The following is a 20296-nucleotide window of genomic DNA, read 5'->3' on the forward strand; positions in this document are numbered from 1 at the left end:
AAGTCGAATTAATTAACAATCTTTGTTTTAAGGCTCTTTATCTTTAAGATATACTTTTTAAACAGATGAAACTTTTAATGTAATTTTATTTTGAAATCTCAAATCATGAATTTCGGCGGCAGCAGCTGTACTTGGCAGCTTCCAGCCGCCGCAACTGGCTTTCTGTGGGGATTCTGCAGCGGATTTTTATGAAATTTATTAAGACATGTTAGAAAAGCTTAAGTTTAAAATTTGAAGTCTTTAAGTAAAAAATTGCGGTTACAGGAGCCTTTTAATATTTCTGGAGACCTGGAGGATCATATCTGAAAACCTATATTTCATATAAGGATGTACTACTAGAGGATATTTTAGTATTTTGGTAAGATAAAATGCTTTGTTTAAGTCAAAACAATATGTTTGCTCTTTACCTAAATGACCCTGCCAGGTATGCTGGCATCCTGTGCTGGGAGTAAGGGAGGGGACAATGGGCAATTAATTCAATTTCAGAGCATTTGCTGAAAGACCTTGAAATCCAGATTAATCCAGCAAATATGGAGGAAATTTTAATGGGAGAGTTAATATAATACAGAAAACAATAAAATAAGAAGAAAGTTCCAAGAAAAAAGCATTCATTTGAAAATTATATTACCAGCACATCAGACTGACGTAACAATTATGTAATTAATAACTAGAAAAATCTCCCTGGAACCCATTCAACCCATAGCCCCATAACCCAAAATTTAATTGGATTCTTAAATTGTTTGTTAAACAAATATCACAATAAAGTTTTTATCTATGAAATGATATTTTCTGGAGAGAAAAAAAATGTTAAAACCAGCCATCTTATAATAAATCAAGTTTATTGATACTTGTCTGCAATATTCAAAACTAACACACGAGTAGCGGCATTTCTTGTGCTAGTACCCAAAGTTAGTCAGAAACTGCTAAATTCTTGCACATTCCCTTTAAGCAAGTACCCAAAGTCTGAGACTCAAAAAGATTGAATATTCGATCCATTGTCCCCTCCCTTACTCCCTGATTTTGTTAATACTTAATTAAGAAAATATTTAGTTATTTAATTTGGAATTTCTAATCATAAATTCTTAGCATAACAAGCTTTTATTAAAATAAGGAGGACAAAATCAGATCTAAATTAGAAAGAGAAAGGATCTAAAAGGATAAGACAATGGCTGATAAATTGATTTACTTCGTCAATGATGATACACAAAATTATCCCTTCTCATGATTGAATTAGTATTTGAAACGTTTAGACACTCAACTTAATGAACCAACGAATAAAAATTTAATAAATTTCTCCAAAGTTGCTAAGCCAACGAATAAGAAACAATATTATAAAACTTTGGGGATTAGTAAAATAAACAGCCCAATGTCCCCTCCCTCCCTGGGACAATAGGATATTTATTACACTGGTTCCCAAAGTTTTATAATTATGTGTCCATATTTTTTACTTGACAACTTTGGGGACTTTAGTGAATTTTTATTGATTGATTCATTAAGTTGAGAGTTCAAACGTTTCAACCACTAATTTGAATCTGAAAAGTGGTAATTTTGCGTATCATCATTGGGGATGTGCATCAATTTATCGGCAATTTTCTTATCCCTTTAGAACCTGTGAAGGCTTAATTATAGAAATGCTTCGCTTTAAACAATATACCAAATCTTTATAGAAATGTGTATTGAAACAAGGATGACAACATCCATAAAAGCGACTGAAAACTGTGATTATCTTTTTTATTAACTTTTTTTTATAACTTTCATTGAATTTTGATTGATTGGTTCTTTAAGTTGAGTGTCGATACATTTCAACCACTAATTTGAATCTGCAAGAGTGGTAATTTTGTGTATTATCATTGGGGATGTACATTAATTTATAGGCCATTGTCTTATCCCTTTAGATCCCTGATTTTTTTTCTTCCAGTCTCACCAACATAGCTAGGATATGGTATAAAACGTTTATTCGATTTAAGAACAAAAAAGTTCAATTTAATATGAAAAGCTTTTTCAATTAATTAACTCTAAAGTTATTTGGACTTATAAAAAAGCTAAAAAATTAATGACCAAATATTTAAATTTGATCAGAAAATCATCCCAAAAAAATGAGCCCTCTATCTTTCATAACGGCCGAAAAATCACGTTTTTGTCGACTAAAAAAAGATATAAAAAAGGGTTTAAAACATATATTTCAATTATTTTTTTGGCAGTTTTTTTTCACATCTAAAACAATAGTAGAATTAAATAAATTGCATCGTATTATAGACCTCTTTTGGCGTATATATTAATTTTGAAAGAAATTATAAGGATATAAGCCCTGAGGGCCTGAAGGCCCGGGCTAATAAACCTGGTATTAATTTTATGCTTTCATATTAATATTCGTGGAAAATAGTCTGTAATACGATGCTATACATGATTTTTCAGTATGGCTGAGAACAGGTTCTAATCCAGTGGATATTAATGGGTTGAAATTTATTTCACAGTATGGCTTCGAAGCCGAAACTGATTAATATCCGCTGGATTAGAACCGTTTTCTAGCCCAACTGGATAATCATGTATCGTATTTTATGGAAACTCACATATAAACATTAAATAAAAAGGTTAATTTTGTAAGTAATAACACATTTATACAAATTTTTGATAAAATTAATATTATTTTTATAATTGGACCTTTTTGAAGGTAAATACATTAAAGGCTAAATACATTTTGTAATTATCGTATTACAAATAATGATGCTTTCCCTCAAAGTCTCTGTCGAGCCAGGGATCTAAAATGATAAGACAATGGCTGATAAATTTATGTATATTCCCAATGATGATACATAAAATTACCCTTTATGTAGATTACAATTTGTGGTTGAAACGTTTATACACTCAAGTCCCCAAAGTTGTTAATTCAACGAATAAGAAAACGTTATTATAAAACTTTGGGGACTAGTGTAATAAACAGACCATTGTCACCTCTCACTCTCTATCAAGCCCTGCCCCCCCCCCCATTATTAATTCAAAATTAGGGGGGGGGGGTGATGCTCAACAATGAACTTTGAGGGTAAACACAAAAAACACAATATAAATTAACATCTAAGCTCAAAGGATGCCTGTAATTTTTTTCCATTATGGCTTCAAAACCAAATAATATCCGCTGGATTAGAACCATACTGAAAAATCATATATCGTATTCTAGACAATTTGGGAATAGTCCCTTTCGTAACATCGCCCCATAAGGGGCGATTCGTCGTATTTTTAAAATTGTTTTTATAGGTTATTTTAGGTTAGGTTAGGTTATATTGGGTTAGGTGATTTCCCCGCAGGGGCTAGAAATAGGAGAAAAGCTACTGTGAAAAATACGAAGAATCGTCCCATAAGGTGCGATGTTACGAAATATACCCGACAATTTTCCACGAATATTAAAATATAAATCATAATATTAATTCCTTTTTTGTTAGCTCGTGCTTTCGTTCCCTCAGGGTTAACAAAACTGGTATTAATCTTAAAAAATTTTATTTTTCCATCCGTGGAATCTGTCTATAATACGATTCAATACATAACTATTATACTACTAAAGGCATTCTTTAACAAACAATTATTAAGGATATGTACAAGTGGATATACATAGGTGATAAATGAATATATTGTCTTCATGTATTGGTCAGGTCTTTACCAGTACCAGCTAGGCTGCTCTATAGCTTGTGGATGTCCGTACGTACACCTCTGCTTTATTCATTCAAACAGCAGGTCTTTACAAGAACTTCGGTAACCTAAAAATATAAGACATTACTAATTTGCGCGTTTTTCATAAAAAACTTTTGTATGGTCTCATTCTTAATATTGGTTAAAAATAAGATTTTTTATTTTACGCATTTTTTTACAGAAAAATCGTCGAAAAACTTTAAAAATTTACAAATTTTGCAATTTTTGAAATTTCTCGGCGTTTTAATGGGTATTTGTGTCTGTATTTGAAAGAACAAGAATTCCATAATTTTCATATTTTATCTATCTATCAATCTACCCATCAGTCTTTCTATCTATCTATCTATATATTTATCTATCTATCTACCTATCTATCTATCTGTCTGTCTGTCTGACTATCCATCTATCACTCTATCTAACTATATATCTATCTATATATATGTCTATCTATCTATCCATCTTTCTATCTACCTGGTAAGGGTCACAGTTGGAGGCAGGCCTTCGGTCCTCCAGGTAGCCTTTCCTAAAATTAACAACAATCAGTGACTGAGAAGACATTTTAATAGTACCCAAAGATTTATGACCATGTTTTCTCATTCAATGGATTAAAATGTTTGAGTAATTATATTAAATCTAGGGAAGGAGCGGACATTGGACTGTAAATTTTATTGGTACTCTTGTTGATAAACATGTTTTCTCATTCAACTTTAAAGCATTTTGCAGCCATTTTTGATCATAAGAAAAATGCGCCAAAACTATTTTTAGATGTTGATACTTTAGCTTTGAATTTTAGATTTTACTGTACTTTTAAAATAAAAACTGAAATATTTGTGTTCTTGTTCTATTGTCTTAAAAAACGAATAAAAAAGGCATTAATCATTAAATTCTAATAACTATAAGTGAGGTAAAATTGCTTTCAAAAAAAGTTCTCATAAAAAAACATACACTGTAGTACTAAAAATGGAGTATTCCAAGGTTCTGTTTTAGTACTAAAAATAATGTTTTACCTGTCCTCAGCGCAGTCTCTTGGAATCCTAATGCTGCAGGATCTGTTGGCTACGCCAGCTGAGAAATCATGGATCGAGGAGGTTTCGTGGACTCCAGTCAATCTTCTCTCATTGTCCTTTCCCTCGTGTGGATCATAGGCCTTGATATGTCTGAAAAAACAGAGGTAGATTCTTAAAAACTTTTTGGCTCACTAAGATTAGTGAGGCTCGCAAAAAATATTTTTGTGAAAAATCCTCCAAAATCGCATAAAAAATCTACAAAAATCAAACAAAATCTTATGTTAATAACCCTTTTATGATTTTATTTATTTTTTGTAGATTTTTTTTTGCAATTTTGGAGGATTTTTCACAAAATATTTTAGCGAGCTTCGCTAATTTTAGTGAGGCAGTGAGCCAAACTGGTTTTTTTTAAGAATCCACCTCTGGACTATTAAAAAGCTATGAATTTTCCGTTAGTGCATCATAGATATCTACGATTTTTTCGTCTATTGTTTCTTTTAAATCAATAATAATCTAGAGTCACACTGTGTACCAATGCTGGGATCGCCATAAATTGTAAATCGATTGTTTGATTATCGACCACATTTATGGCACACGGAAAAATTATGAGGAAATAAGTTACTTTAAGGTATGGGGACCGAAAAGAAATTGTAATTAAAAAATATGTACCCAAAGCATCAGCCAATAGCAGAGCAGAATATGGGTTGAAGGTTAAAAAAAAACTTCAATAAATGTATTTACAAAGTAATAATTGCTAGAGATAAACAATTAGTTATAACATTTACAAAGTAATAATTATTAAGAAATTAATAAAACAAAGATTTACAAAGTAATAAGCGCTAGAGATAATAATTAGTATTCAGATTTATAAAGTAATAACAGTTGATTATAATTACAAAACATTAACTATAAGTGTTTGGTTAGTTTTCAATTGAAATATAATTAATGATTATTTTATTGTATAAAAAGATAAATATAATTACAATTTATAATAATTAGTATTAGATTTGTAAGTGGTTAGGTAATTTAATGGAAAGAGTTGATTATTAATAGATTGTAAAGGGTAGGATTATATAATTAATAATTATGGTAGTATAATTACTAAGTCATAATAAGATAACAAGAAATATTATGAATAATTATAATTATTATGTGTAATTATTAATAGATTGTAAAAGGGAAGAATAATATAATTAATAATTATGATAGTATAATTACTGAGTAATAATATGATAACAAGAAATAATATGAATAATTAAAATTATAATTATTATGTGTAATTATTGATAGATTGTAAAGGGTAGGATTATATAATTAATAATTATGATAGTATAATTTCTAAGTCATAATAAGATAACAAGAAATAATATGAATTATTATTATGTGTAATTATTAATACATTGTAAAGGGTATGATAATATATTTAATAATAATGATAGTATAATTACTGAGTAATAATATGATAACAAGAAAAAATATGAATAATTAAAATTATAATTATTATGTCTAATTATTGATTTATTGGAAAGGGTATGTTAATATAATTATTAATAATGATAGTATAATTACTAAGTAATAATAAGATAACAAGAAATAATATGAATAATTATAATTATAATTAATATGTGTAATTATTGATTGATTGTATTATTTTAGATAATGTTATTGTTATAAGTAAAATTATTGATTGATTGTAATAGGTTTGATATTATAATTGATAATTATAATCAATAAGTAAAAATAAGATAATTGTAAATAATGTGAGTAATAATTGATTGAATGTAATAGGTTAGATTTATAATTGATAATTCTATTATTGTAATCAATAAGTAATAATAAGTTAATAATAATTGACTAATAATATTTATTTGATATACTTAATAACTGTAATATAATAATTAAGCAGATAATGGTAATAATTTGATTTAGAGTTTTAGGAGGCGTATTAGTATTTGATTAGAAAATATTATTGTTAAATGTAGTAATTATACCTAGTCAGAGAGAGAGAGAGAATGTATCAAATTTGAAGTTACCGCTGATCCTAAATACCCCCCTGCAAGAAACAAGTTTGGATGAAATAATTTTTTTGGAGCCTTCGGCTTAAAAAATTATTTCATCCAAACTTGTTTCTTGCGGGGGGTAAATACATTTCGGGGGGTGGTGTTATAATAATAGTAGTTGTTATATTTAGAGAGGGAATGTACTAAAAAACTGAAGTCACCTCTGATCCTAAATACCCCCCTGCAAGAAACAAGTTTGGATGAAATAATTTTTTTGGAGCCTTCGGCTTAAAAAATTATTTCATCCAAACTTGTTTCTTGCAGGGGGGTAAATACATTTCGGGGGGTGGTGTAATAATAACAGTAGTTGTTATCTTTTTTAAAATTCCAACTGTAACAAAACCGGTTGGACGTACAAAAAAATGAACTTCACATGAAATGTTGCAAATTTAATTTGCAAAAGAAAAGTATTTCAGAGTTATTTTGATTGGAGGACTCTTTTGCCTTCAAAATGGCCGTTAAAATCTCGCAAACAGCAAAATCGCCGAAAATCGCGATTTCGGCGGCGAATAACGGCCAAACGGTCCGCCGGAGGTGAATGATGCATAAGTAAAGAAATGTTTGCCTTGAAAAGTTCTACAACAGTGAAGAAATGGCCAACGTCGCTAAAACGACTCCTGCACCCCCTAAAGGGGCAAAAACCGAGATTTTTCGAAAAATCGTCAAAAATCGCGCCTTCGGCGGCGCGTAACGGCCAAACGGTCCGCCCGAGGCGGATCATGCATAAGTAATGAAATATCCGCCTCAAAAAGTTGGACAAACTTGCTTTTGTATGTCAATCCCGAAAAACGACTCCTTGCACCAGTTTTGGCCGAAAAACCGAAAATCGCTATGTTTAACGGTCGATAACGGTCAAAACGGTCATTGGCGGGTCCAAATTTTTTTTCAAGTTCTAACACATCTTAATAGACTTGTTTTATGGGCCTGATGTTCAGACCCCGCTAAAATGACTCTTTCCTGTCCAAAATGGACCCAACAGGTTTTTGTGAAAAACACCAAATTGCAAAACTTTGGGGGCCCATATCCCCCCCTTCGGGGGGGATGGGGGTGTCCAAAATAAAAGTTTCGGGATTGGATAACGGTGATTTAGTGCCATGAAAAAACCATTCGTCTCTATCTATCACAGTCTTGGCGGTATTAACGTTGCCCCATCGAAGGTTTTGAAAAATGGCTATTTTTTTCACATGAGTATGAATTTGATGGAAATGGACATTGCTAACTTTTTAGGTGTTTTTTGGGCGCTTACGCGCCCGCCACGCGCGGACCGTTGGTCCGATCGGCCCAAACTTTTTTTTGCCATCTGCGTATGGTAAATACGCTTCTTTTGACACCCTTCCCATTTCCCTAGCCCACCCCCTTCCCCCTCAAATCTTCAAGGCAATGTCGCCAACCCCTCCCGATTTCCGGTACTAGAACTTTTCCTCATGATCAGGGTATTGGAAAAATTGAAAATTTTTACATATAATTAAAATTATATGTAAATTTCCTTAATTTTTCCTGGGTGTACCAATGCTGGGATCGCCATAAATTGTAAATCGATTTTTCTGTTATCGACCACATTTATGGCACACGGAAAAATTATGAGGAAATAAGTTACTTTACCTAAGTGGGACCGCATAAATATAGCAAATGTAAACAAGGCAATTTGTGGGTGTAATGTTAAAATATAAGTTGAATTTATATTTACAAAGTAATAATCGCTAGGGATTAATATTTAGCATTCAGATTTACAAAGTAATAATTGCTAGGAATTAATAATTAGCATTTAGATTTACAAAGTAATAATTGCTAGGGATAATTATAATTAGTATTCAGGGTAACAGTAATAATAGTTTAAGGTTAATCATATTTTATAATTTATAATTACAAAGTAATAATTGTTAAAAGTTAATTATAATTAATTTGTACAAAGTAATAATCACTAGCAATTAATACGAATTCATAGCAACAAATGCAATGCAATAATAATTAGTCATTGATATAATATAATTAGTATTGAAATAATTATAATTATTATAATAGATAATTGTCATATTATAATATGAAAGATAACTATAAATTAGAATTACCATGCAATGAATATCAGTAATTGATGTTAGGAAAGGGTTATAATTTTAAGAAAGAGATTATTATGATTATTATTAGATTTGTAATAGGTTAGGTAATTTAATTGCTTATAATAATTTATAATTATTAGTGTTAGATAAGGTATATAAGAATTAGTAATATGAGTAATTATTGATTGATTTATAATAGGTTAGATAGAATAATTGATAAGAAGAATTGAGATAATGATAGTTAATACAAGTATAAATAATAAGCTAATGGTGATTATTATGAATAACTATTGAGTTATTTTTAAATAGGTTAGATAATATATAAGGTTAATCATATTTTATAATTTATAATTACAAAGTAATAATTGTTAAAAGTTAATTATAATTAATTTGTACAAAGTAATAATCACTAGCAATTAATACGAATTCATAGCAACAAATGCAATGCAATAATAATTAGTCATTGATATAATATAATTAGTATTGAAATAATTATAATTATTATAATAGATAATTGTCATATTATAATATGAAAGATAACTATAAATTAGAATTACCATGCAATGAATATCAGTAATTGATGTTAGGAAAGGGTTATAATTTTAAGAAAGAGATTATTATGATTATTATTAGATTTGTAATAGGTTAGGTAATTTAATTGCTTATAATAATTTATAATTATTAGTGTTAGATAAGGTATATAAGAATTAGTAATATGAGTAATTATTGATTGATTTATAATAGGTTAGATAGAATAATTGATAAGAAGAATTGAGATAATGATAGTTAATACAAGTATAAATAATAAGCTAATGGTGATTATTATGAATAACTATTGAGTTATTTTTAAATAGGTTAGATAATATATTTGATAATTATAATATTATAATTAATAATAAATAATTATAATCAAAATGTGTTACTATTAATTGATTTGAAATAGGTTAGAAAGTATAATTGATAATCATAAGTAATATGTGTAATTATTGATTGATTTGTTTGGTATTGGATAGATAATATTATTGATAATTATGAGTAATATGTGTAATTATTGATTGATTTGTTTGGTATTGGATAGATAATATTATTGATAATTATGAGTAATATGTGCAATTATTGATTGGTTTGTAATAGGTTAGATAATATTATTGATAATTGTAATTACTATGTGTAATTATTGAATGATTGTAAGAGGTTAGATAATATAATTGATAATTATTATATTATAATTGATAAGTATTAGTAAGATAATTGTAATTAGTATGAGTAAAAACTGATTTATAGTAGGTTGTATAATATAATTAATAAGTAATAATAAGATAATGATAATTTGCATGAGAAATTTGAATTTATTTGCAGTAGGTTAGATAATATAATTGTTGTAGTCTTTATAATAAGATAATTATTAGATAAGTACAATAATAAGATACAGATAATTGATATGAATAAAATAGTAAAGATAATTATAATTATTATGTGAAATTATTGAATTAGTTGTTGTAGGGAAGATAATATAATTATAAAATTATGATAAATAATAAGATAACAATATTCAGTTTGAATAATTATTGATTGATTTGTAATAGGTCAGATGTTATAATTCATAATTATAATAGTATATTTAGTGGGAGGTTAAATAATTTTAAGTTTGTAGTTTATAGAATTGTTTGAGATTTAATGTAATAAGATTATTTGATTCATAAGTAATAGGTTAGATATTATAATAGATAATCATAATTTTGTTAATACATATAATAATAATTATTTAATATAATTAATTATTAGGTGGTGGTAGATTACTTATTGGTTAGATAATTCAATTAATAACTGTAGTAATAATACCTAGTCATTGAGAGATAGATATAGAATGTAATATAAGATTGTTTGAGATTAAATGTAATAAGATTATTTGATTATTTGATATTATAATAGATAATCATAATTTTGTTAAGACATATCATAATAATTATTTAATATAATAATTAAGAAGATAATAGTAATAAAAAGTGTTTGATTCAGAGTTTTAGGTGGTGGTGGATTACTTATTGGTAAGATAATATAAATAATAACTGTAGTAATTATACCTAGTCAATGAGAGATAGAGATAGAATGTATCAAAATTGAAGTTACCTCTGATCCTAAATACCCCCCTGCAAGAAACAAGTTTGGATGAAATAATTTTTTTGGAGCCTTCGGCTTAAAAAATTATTTCATCCAAACTTGTTTCTTGCAGGGGGGTAAATACATTTCGGGGGGTGGTGTAATAATAACAGTAGTTGTTATCTTTTTTTAAATTTCAACTGGAACAAAACCGGTTGGATGTACAAAAAAATTTACTTCACATGAAATGTTGCAAATTTAATTTGCAAAAGAAAAGTATTTCAGAGTCATTTTGATTGGAGGACCCCTTTGCCTCCAAAATGGCCGTTAAAATCTCGCAAACAGCAAAATCGCCGAAAATCGCGATTTCGGCGGCGAATAACGGCCAAACGGTCCGCCGGAGGTGAACAATGCATAAGTAAAGAAATGTCCGCCTTGAAAAGTTCTACAAAAGTGAAGAAAAGGTCATTGTCGCTAAAACGACTCCGTCACCCCCTTAAGGGGCAAAAACCGAAATTTTTCGAAAAATCGTCAAAAATCGCGCCTTCGGCGGCGCGTACCGGCCAAACGGTTCGCCTGAGGCGGATAATGCATAAGTAAAGAAATGTCCGCCTCAAAAAGTTGGATAAACTTGCTTTTGTATGTCAATCCCAAAAAACGACTCCTTGCACCAGTTTTGGCCGAAAAACCGAAAATCGCCACGTTTAACGGTCAATAACGGTCAAAACGGTCATTGGCGGGTCCAAATTTTTTTTCAGTTTCTAACACGTCTCAATAGACTTGTTTTATGGGCCTGATGTTCAGACCCCGCCAAAATGACTCTTTCCCGTCCAAAATGGACCCAACAGGTTTTTGTGAAAAACACCAAATTGCAAAACTTTGGGGGCCCATATCCCCCCCTTCGGGGGGGATGGGGGTCACCAAAATAAAAGTTTCGGGATGCTCTGCCGGAGATCAGATGACCCGCGAAAACCATTCGTCTCTATCTGTCACGGTCTTGGCGGTATTAACGTTGCCCCATCGAAGGTTTTGAAAAATGGTTGAAATTTCACATAAGTCACTATTTGCCGGAAAATTGCCGCGGTCACTTTTGAGGTGTTTTTTCGGCGCTTACGCGCCCGCCACGCGCGGACCGTTGGTCCGATCACCCCAAACTTTTTTTTGCTATCTGCGTATGGTAAATACGCATCTTTTGACACCTTTCCCATTTTCCTAGGTCACCCCCTTCCCCCTCAAAAATGACAGGCAATACCTCCAACCCCCCCCGTAAACCGGTATATAAATTTTTTCTCATGATCAGGGTATATGGAAAAATTGAAAATTTTTACTCTTAATTTTTCTTTGAAAAATTAAATCGTAAATTTCCTTAATTTTTCCTGAGTGTACCAATGCTGGGATCGCCATAAATTGTAAATCGATTGTTTGATTATCGACCACATTTATGGCACACGGAAAAATTATGAGGAAATAAGTTACTTAAAGGTATGGGGGACCGAAAAGAAATTGTAAGTAATCGTTTATAAGAATTGACAGCCTGTTGCAGAGCGAAATGTGAGTGAATGGATACAAAAAGTTGAATTCATATTTACAAAGTAATAATTGCTAGGGATTAATAATTAGTATTCAGATTTACAAAGTAATGATTATTATGATATTAATTTCAATTATATTTACAAAGTAATAATTGCTAGAGATAGTAATAATCAGTATTTACATTTACAAAGTAATAATAGTAAATTAGAATTCATATTTAAAAAGTAATAGTCATTAGAGATCAATTAGATAATAAAAAGATAATTATAAATTAAAATTATGATTACAAAGTAATTTACAATTAATGTTATTTAATATAAATTATAATAATAAAATGATAATTAGTAAGTAATAATAATAAATAATATGAGTAGTTATTGATTGATTTGTAATAGGTTAGGTATAATAATTATTAATTATAATACTAAAACTGATGAATAATAATGATGAGATAATTATTATTATTATGTGTAATTATTGATGGTTTTTAATGGGTAAGATATTATAATTGTGAATTATAGTATTATAATTAATAATCGACAACAAGATGATAATAATTAATATGAGTAATTATTGATTGATTTGTAAAGGGTAAGACAATATAATTGATAATTATAGTATTAGTAATAAAATAATTATAATTATTATGTGTAATTATTAATTGATAATGATAATTGGTAAGAAAATATAATAGTGAATTATAGTATTTAATCAATAAGTAATTATAAGATAATTAAAGTTATTATGTGTGATAATTGATTGGTTTGTTATTTTTAAATAGGTTAGATAATATATTTGATATTTTTAATATTATAATTAATAATAAATAATTATAATCAAAATATGTTACTATTAATTGATATGAAATAGGTTAGAAAGCATAATTGATAATTATAAGTAATATGTGTAATTATTGATTGATTTGTTTGGTATTGGATAGATGATTTTATTGATAATCATGAGTAATATGTGTAATTATTGATTGATTTGTAATAATATGTAATTATATGTAATATGTAATTATTGATTGATTTGTTTGGTATTGGATAGATGATTTTATTGATAATCATGAGTAATATGTGTAATTATTGATTGATTTGTAATAATTATTGATACTTTTAATCAACATGTGCAATTATTGATTGATTGAAATAGGTAAGATAATAATATTGATAATTGTAATTACTATGTGTAATTATTGAATGATTGTGAGAGGTTAAATAATATAACTGATAATTATTATATTATAATTCATAAGTAATAGTAAGATAATGATAATTAGCATGAGTAATTATGAATTTATTTGCAGTAGGTTAGATGATATAATTGTTGTAGTGTTTATAATAAGATAATTATAAGATATGTACAATAATAAGATAAAGATAATTGATATGAATAAAATAGTAAAGATAATTATAATTATTATGTAAAATTATTGAATTAGTTGTTATAGGTAAGATAATATAATTATAAAACTATGATTAATAATAAGATAACAATATTCAGTTTGAATAATTATTGATTGATATGTAATAGGTTAGATGTTATAATTCATAATTATAATAGTATAATTAGTAGAAGGTTAAATAATTATAAGTGTGTAGTTTATAAGATTGTTAGAGATTTAATGTAATAAGATTATTTGATTCATAAGTAATATGTTAGATATTATAATAGATAATCATAATTTTGTTAAGACATATAATAATAATTATTTAATATAATAATTAAGAAGATAATGGTAATAATAAGTGTTCGATTCAGAGATTTAGGTTATGGTAGATTTGGTAAGATAATATAATTAATAACTGTAGTAATTATACCTAGTCAACAGAGAGAGAGAGAGAGAGAATGTATTAAAACTGAAGTCACCTCTGATCCTAAATACCCCCCTGCAAGAAACAAGTTTGGATGAAATAATTTTTTGGAGCCTTCGGCTTAAAAAATTATTTCATCCAAACTTGTTTCTTGCAGGGGGGTAAATACATTTCGGGGGGGTGGTGTAATAATAACAGTAGTTGTAATCATTTTTTAAAATTTCAACTGGAACAAAACCGGTTGGACGTACAAAAAAATTTGCTTCACATGAAATGTTGCAAATTTAATTTGCAAAAGAAAAGTATTTCAGAGTCGTTTTGATTGGAGGACTCTTTCGCCTCCAAAATGGCCGTTAAAATCTCGCAAACAGCAAAATCGCCGAAAATCGCGATTTCGGCGGCGAATAACGGCCAAACAGTCCGCCGGAGGTGAATGATGCATAAGTAAAGAAATGTCAGCCTTGAAAAGTTCTACAAAAGTAAAGAAAAGGCCAACGTCGCTAAAACGACTCCGTCACCCACTTTAGGGACAAAAACTGAGATTTTTCGAAAAAACGTCAAAAATCGCGCCTTCGGCGGCGCGTAACGGCCAAACGGTCCGCCCGAGGCGGTTCATGCATAAGTAATAAAATATCCGCCTCAAAAAGTTGGACAAACTTGCATTTGTATGTCAATCCCGAAAAACGACTACTTGCACCAGTTTTGGTCGAAAAACCGAAAATCGCTACGTTTAACGGTCAATAACGGTCAAAACGGTCATTGGCGGGTCCAAATTTTTTTTTAGTTTCTAACACGTCTCAATGGGCTAATTTTATGGGCCTGATGTTCAGACCCCGCTAAAATGACTCTTTCCTGTCCAAAATGGTCCCAACAGGTTTTTGTGAAAAACACCAAATTGCAAAACTTTGGGTACCCATATCCCCCCCTTCGGGGGGGATGAGGGTCACCAAAATAAAAGTTTCGGAATGCTCTGACGGAGATTTAGTGCCATGAAAAAACCATTCGTCTCTATCTATCACGGTCTTGGCGGTATTAACGTTGCCCCATCGAAGGTTTTGCATTTTCACTTTTTTTTCACATGAGTCAGGATTTATGGAAACTCAGTTTCGCAACTTTTTAGGCGTTTTTTGGGCGCTTGCGCGCCCACCACGCGCGGACCGTTGGTCCGATCACCCCAAACTTTTTTTTGCTATCTGCGTATGGTAAATACGCAACTTTTGACACCTTTCCCATTTTCCTAGGTCACCCCCTTCCCCCCTAAATATTCAAGGCATTACCTCCAACCCCCCCCGTAAACCGGTATATAAAATTTTTCTCATGATCAGGGTATATGGAAAAATTGAAAATTTTTCGACAATTGTAATAAATTACAATTGTCTCGAATTTCCTTAATTTTTCCTGAGTTTAAATCAGCCAATAGGAAGACAATGGAGGAACAAACATGCCATATTATTGGTTTGAAAGTGTGCAAATATACATACTCTCTAAATCAGTCAATAGGAAAACAGTAAAGGGACAATCTGGGCATATTATTGGTTAGAAAGTGTACAAATATACATACTCTCTAAATCAGTCATTAGGGTAACAGAGGAAGAACAATCTGGCCATATTATTGGTTATAAAATCTACACATGTAACTGCTCTCTAAATCAGCCAATAGGAAAACATTTTGTACGTCCAATAAGCTTTGAAAAGTTAGTTTTATTACCTGATGTGGTGTCTAGATAATTTGTCTATGGCCTGCTCTATCTCAATTATTCCATTGTCTTCCCTAAAACATAATCATATTCTATTACTTATTTTCTATGTAACTACCTGTGTTACATCCTATGAGTTATTATTCTATGCAGACTATAATGACTATGTGAATTATATTCTATTACATATTATTCTAAGGGCAATTTTGCTTGGGAGGGTAGTGGTATCCTCTCCAAAAATATAGTTATAATCCTTCCCAGGACCGATGAGAAGCTACATTTTAAGATGAACCATATCGGTTCAGCGGTTCATACAGCATTTTCATAATGTTATTGTTTAATAATAGGCAACATATACAAACTACCTATATTCTATTCTATTACTTATTATTCTATGTTAGTTCCTGTCTCTAGGCAACATATACAAACTACCTATATTGTATTCCTTATTATTATATGTTGTCTCCTGCCTCTAGGCAACATATACAAACTACCTATATTATATTCTATTACTTATTATTATATGTTGGATCTTGCCTCTAGGCAGCACTAGCTATATCATAATCTATTACTTATTATTATTATATGTTGTCTCCTGCCTCTAGGCAACATATACAAACTACCTATATTATATTATATTCCTTATTATTATATGTTGGATCCTGTCTCTAGGCAACATATATAAACTGCCTATATTATAATCTATTACTTATTATTCTATGTTGGATCCTGCCTCTAGGCAACATACATATATAAACTACCTATATTATAATCTATCACTTATTATTCTATGTTAGATCCTGCATCTAATCAACATATACCTCATAGCTTTGGTGGAGAAGTTAGTATGGGCCCCAGCTCCATTCCAATCTCCCTACGTATAAATAAATATTATAAAGTGCTACAAAAAAATTTACTATGGTCCCTCCGGTCGCTGAAAGTTATTAAGGTATCAACCACTTACAAAAAAAGGATCTAGAACAGCTCATGGTAAAATGTTACTGGTAACAATTATGAGACAGCGTAAAGTGGCACCAAAAGAATGACGTCATACGATAAAATAACCAAATAAAGGCCAGTATAAATTTTACCATTGGTCAATTACAGTCTATACTGGCCTCTCATTGGTTAACCATTATATGACGCCATTTTTTTTGTCTCAACAATTATAGCTAAAAATATATGAACTCTAAAAGCTGCTAATGGCTTAACATGGTGTGCGGGCATGACAAGTAAATTTTGCAGCTAACAGCCTTAAAAAGTTCATAGATTTTTGGAGATAACCGTTTCCAGGAACATTTTACTATGAACTGCACTAGATCCAAAAAAACTACTGTTGCATTTTAAAGGGGACTGTGCATGAACGAGAGCAAGTGATGTTAAGCTCCTTCCAAAAAAGATTATACAGTGTACTATGAAAAAATTTGAATATTTGAATTATAAAAGTTCTTTTGTAAAGAATAATTGTTACAAAGCATCAAATGCAAACCTTTATAGAATGTATATCAGACATTTAGCAAAAGAAAAGGTAATTTGCAAACTTTAATTTATTGCATTATGTTATAAACAGCTTTCTGTGGATATCTCTCAGCCATACTGAAAAATCATGTTTAGCATTGTATTACAGATATTGAAATATAAATTATAATATTTTGTCCACAATCTTTTTAATCTTAAAATTTTTCATTTTAATATCCACATAAAGCTATCTATAGAAATTTTATCAGATTTTACCCAATGATTCTATACTAAAAATGCAAAAGTAGGTTTTTTTTTCATTTTGTAAGGGTTACTTTCAACTTAAAATAGGGACCATAGTTTTATAATTCTACCTATTAACATGCTATATTTCAAAGGGGCTGTATAGTATACTTTTACAAAATTTATCTATTTTATTTATATATTTTTTATGCTGATTAATGAATTTTTTTTAATTATATGGTTTTTAACTACTAGAAGAACATCTTTAAGTGTTATGAAAAAAATATTAAAAATTTTTTTTCCAAAATCCTCAAAATAAAATTTTAAAAATCTTTGAAATTTTGAATAAATCTTCAATTTTATGTTTATTTTTTAATTTTTTCTCATAAAACTTATAATTGTTCATTTAAATACAACTGAAACTCTAAAACTACTATGTTCATGATTTAACTAGACGGGGACAAACCCAATATATAAGAATTGTAAATAGGACAAATACTGGATAGACAAACGTAGGATTTGACAAAGTTCAGTTATGATCAAGCCATGAAGGACAAATATTTGATTGGACAAACGTCAGATAGGACTTACGGATGAAAATAGGCCAGAGAGACAAATATCGGATAGAACAAAGGGATGAATGCCGAAAATACAAAAGTCAGATGAATATAGTTTAGAAAGACAAATATCAGATAGGACAAACACCAAAATAACAATTGTCATAGAGGACAAATGTAAGATAGTCAAAGTTGAGATTGGACAAAAAGATAAATTCTGGAAAATACAAATGTCAGATAAACTTAGGCCAAAGAGACAACATTGGATAGGACAAACACGGGAAATAAAATTTTCAGGAAGGACAAATACCAAAATAACAATAGTCATAGAGGACAAATGTAAGATAGTCAAAGTTGAGATAGGACAAAAAGATAAATTCTGGAAAATACAAATGTCAGATAAACAAAGGCCAGAGAGACAAATATCAGATAGGACAAACACCTGAAATACAATTGTCAGATAGGACAGTCGTCTGATTCGACAAAAGGATGATTGCAGAATATAGAAACGCTGGAAAGACAAATGCTGCATTGGACAAACACTGTGTATGAAAATTAAGGATATGATGTACACTTAAAAGAAAAATATTGATAGGACAAACAATCGAATAACAATTGTCATAGAGGACACATGTCATAAATGACAAAAGGATGAATGCAGAAAAAAGAATCGTTGTATGATCAAGGCAGGTAGGACAAACAAAAGATTGAACAAACGCTAGTTACACAAGTGGAAAAAAACAGAAAGACAAATGTTAGATAGTGCAAAAGGATGAATGCAGGAAAGACATAAGTCAGATGAACATATGACAAACACTGGAAATACAATTGTAATATAGTACAAACAAAATAAAATTTTGTGATAAAACAAATGTCATTTAGGACATTAGGACAAACGTTAGATAGGACAAATGTCAAAACGCCAGATAGGACAAACACAAGATAGGACAAACATCAGTTAGGACAAATGTTAAATAGGACAACTGTCAAAACGCCAGATAGGACAAACGCCAGTTAGGACAAATGTCAGTTAGGACAAATATCAGTTAGGACAAACGTCAGATAGAACAAATGTCAGATAGGACAAACGTCAGATAGGACAAACGTCAGTTAGGACAATTGTGAGATATGACAAAATCCTTAGATAAGCAAATTTCAAAACACAGAATGTGTGTGCAGTGCAGCAATTCAGAATTTTTAAAAACACATTCAAGATTTTTACTTTCATTGAAAAAAAAACCATAGGGTTTAAAGTGCTGTAAAATAGATAACGGTTTTTCATAAAATGATTATTCCTATTGTAAAAGAAACTCAAAATATTCAAGGTTTGATTTTGCTAGATCATTAATTCATATCTATTTGTTAATTTCAGAGAATTTTATCCTGTTGACAAAACTTTAAACTTTATGGTTGTTTCACACCCACAGTGCATTTTGAAATTGTGGAAAAAACCTTCATAAACTTTTAATTACAGATGATTTGTGATAGTAGCATAGGTGTGCAGGAAGGGATTGTAGGAGATTGTATCCTTCCCTCTTACTTAAACACTAGGGTGGGTCGATTTTGGACATTTTTTTTCTGAGGCCATAGCAGGAATCTGCACTCAATTTATATAGATATAATACACCTCTGGATGATTTAAAATTTATCCTAAGTCTTAAAACCGCTGACGACCAGACATTCAATTGTATAGCTATTTGTAAATGGTAGTCAAATATTTATTGAATCAGAACTATGGCTTCATGGTGCTCCAGAATAAATTGGCCAAATGTTGTAACATTTGTCCCCTTTTTTAGGAGATATTTTTACCAGTTTCTTATTGTTCCACAGAAAGAATGTGGAGATTTTTTTCCAATTTTGCATCTGATTAAAATAATTTTATGACAAACTTTTACTAATTATAACTTTATGAAGACAAAACCAATTGTTTTTTTTTCAGTGCTTTAGGGTCAAAAAATATATATATATTATGTCTCTACTAATATTAAAAGGGCCTAAAATTTCTATTTCAATCTTTTTTCAAATAAACCTAACATATTATAAATTAATTTGAAAAATATAACCCCAGATTTTCCTTTCTTTTCAG

The 20296-nt window shown here is 29.7% G+C and overlaps 1 protein-coding gene across 3 annotated transcripts in view; it reads right to left on the reverse strand.

The window, feature by feature from the left end:
- Window positions 1-2162: 2162 nt before the first annotated feature.
- Window positions 2163-20296, reverse strand: part of LOC145306753 (glutamine synthetase-like) — a 58495-nt gene continuing 40361 nt past the window's right edge. For all 3 annotated transcript variants that reach the window (XM_080149047.1, XM_080149045.1, XM_080149046.1), the window contains 5 exons: window positions 16774-16826; window positions 15964-16026; window positions 4689-4838; window positions 4153-4204; window positions 2163-3749 (listed from right to left, as the gene is read on the reverse strand). In XM_080149047.1, coding sequence (XP_080005173.1) covers window positions 3708-3749; window positions 4153-4204; window positions 4689-4838; window positions 15964-16026; window positions 16774-16826 — 360 coding nt within the window. In that variant the 3' untranslated portion in view covers window positions 2163-3707. The remainder of the gene's footprint in view (window positions 3750-4152; window positions 4205-4688; window positions 4839-15963; window positions 16027-16773; window positions 16827-20296) is intronic.

Source organism: Acartia tonsa, chromosome 15, assembly GCF_053477335.1.
Source record: "Acartia tonsa isolate MP-2025a chromosome 15, ASM5347733v1, whole genome shotgun sequence".
NCBI classification, from domain to species: Eukaryota; Metazoa; Arthropoda; class Copepoda; order Calanoida; family Acartiidae; genus Acartia; species Acartia tonsa.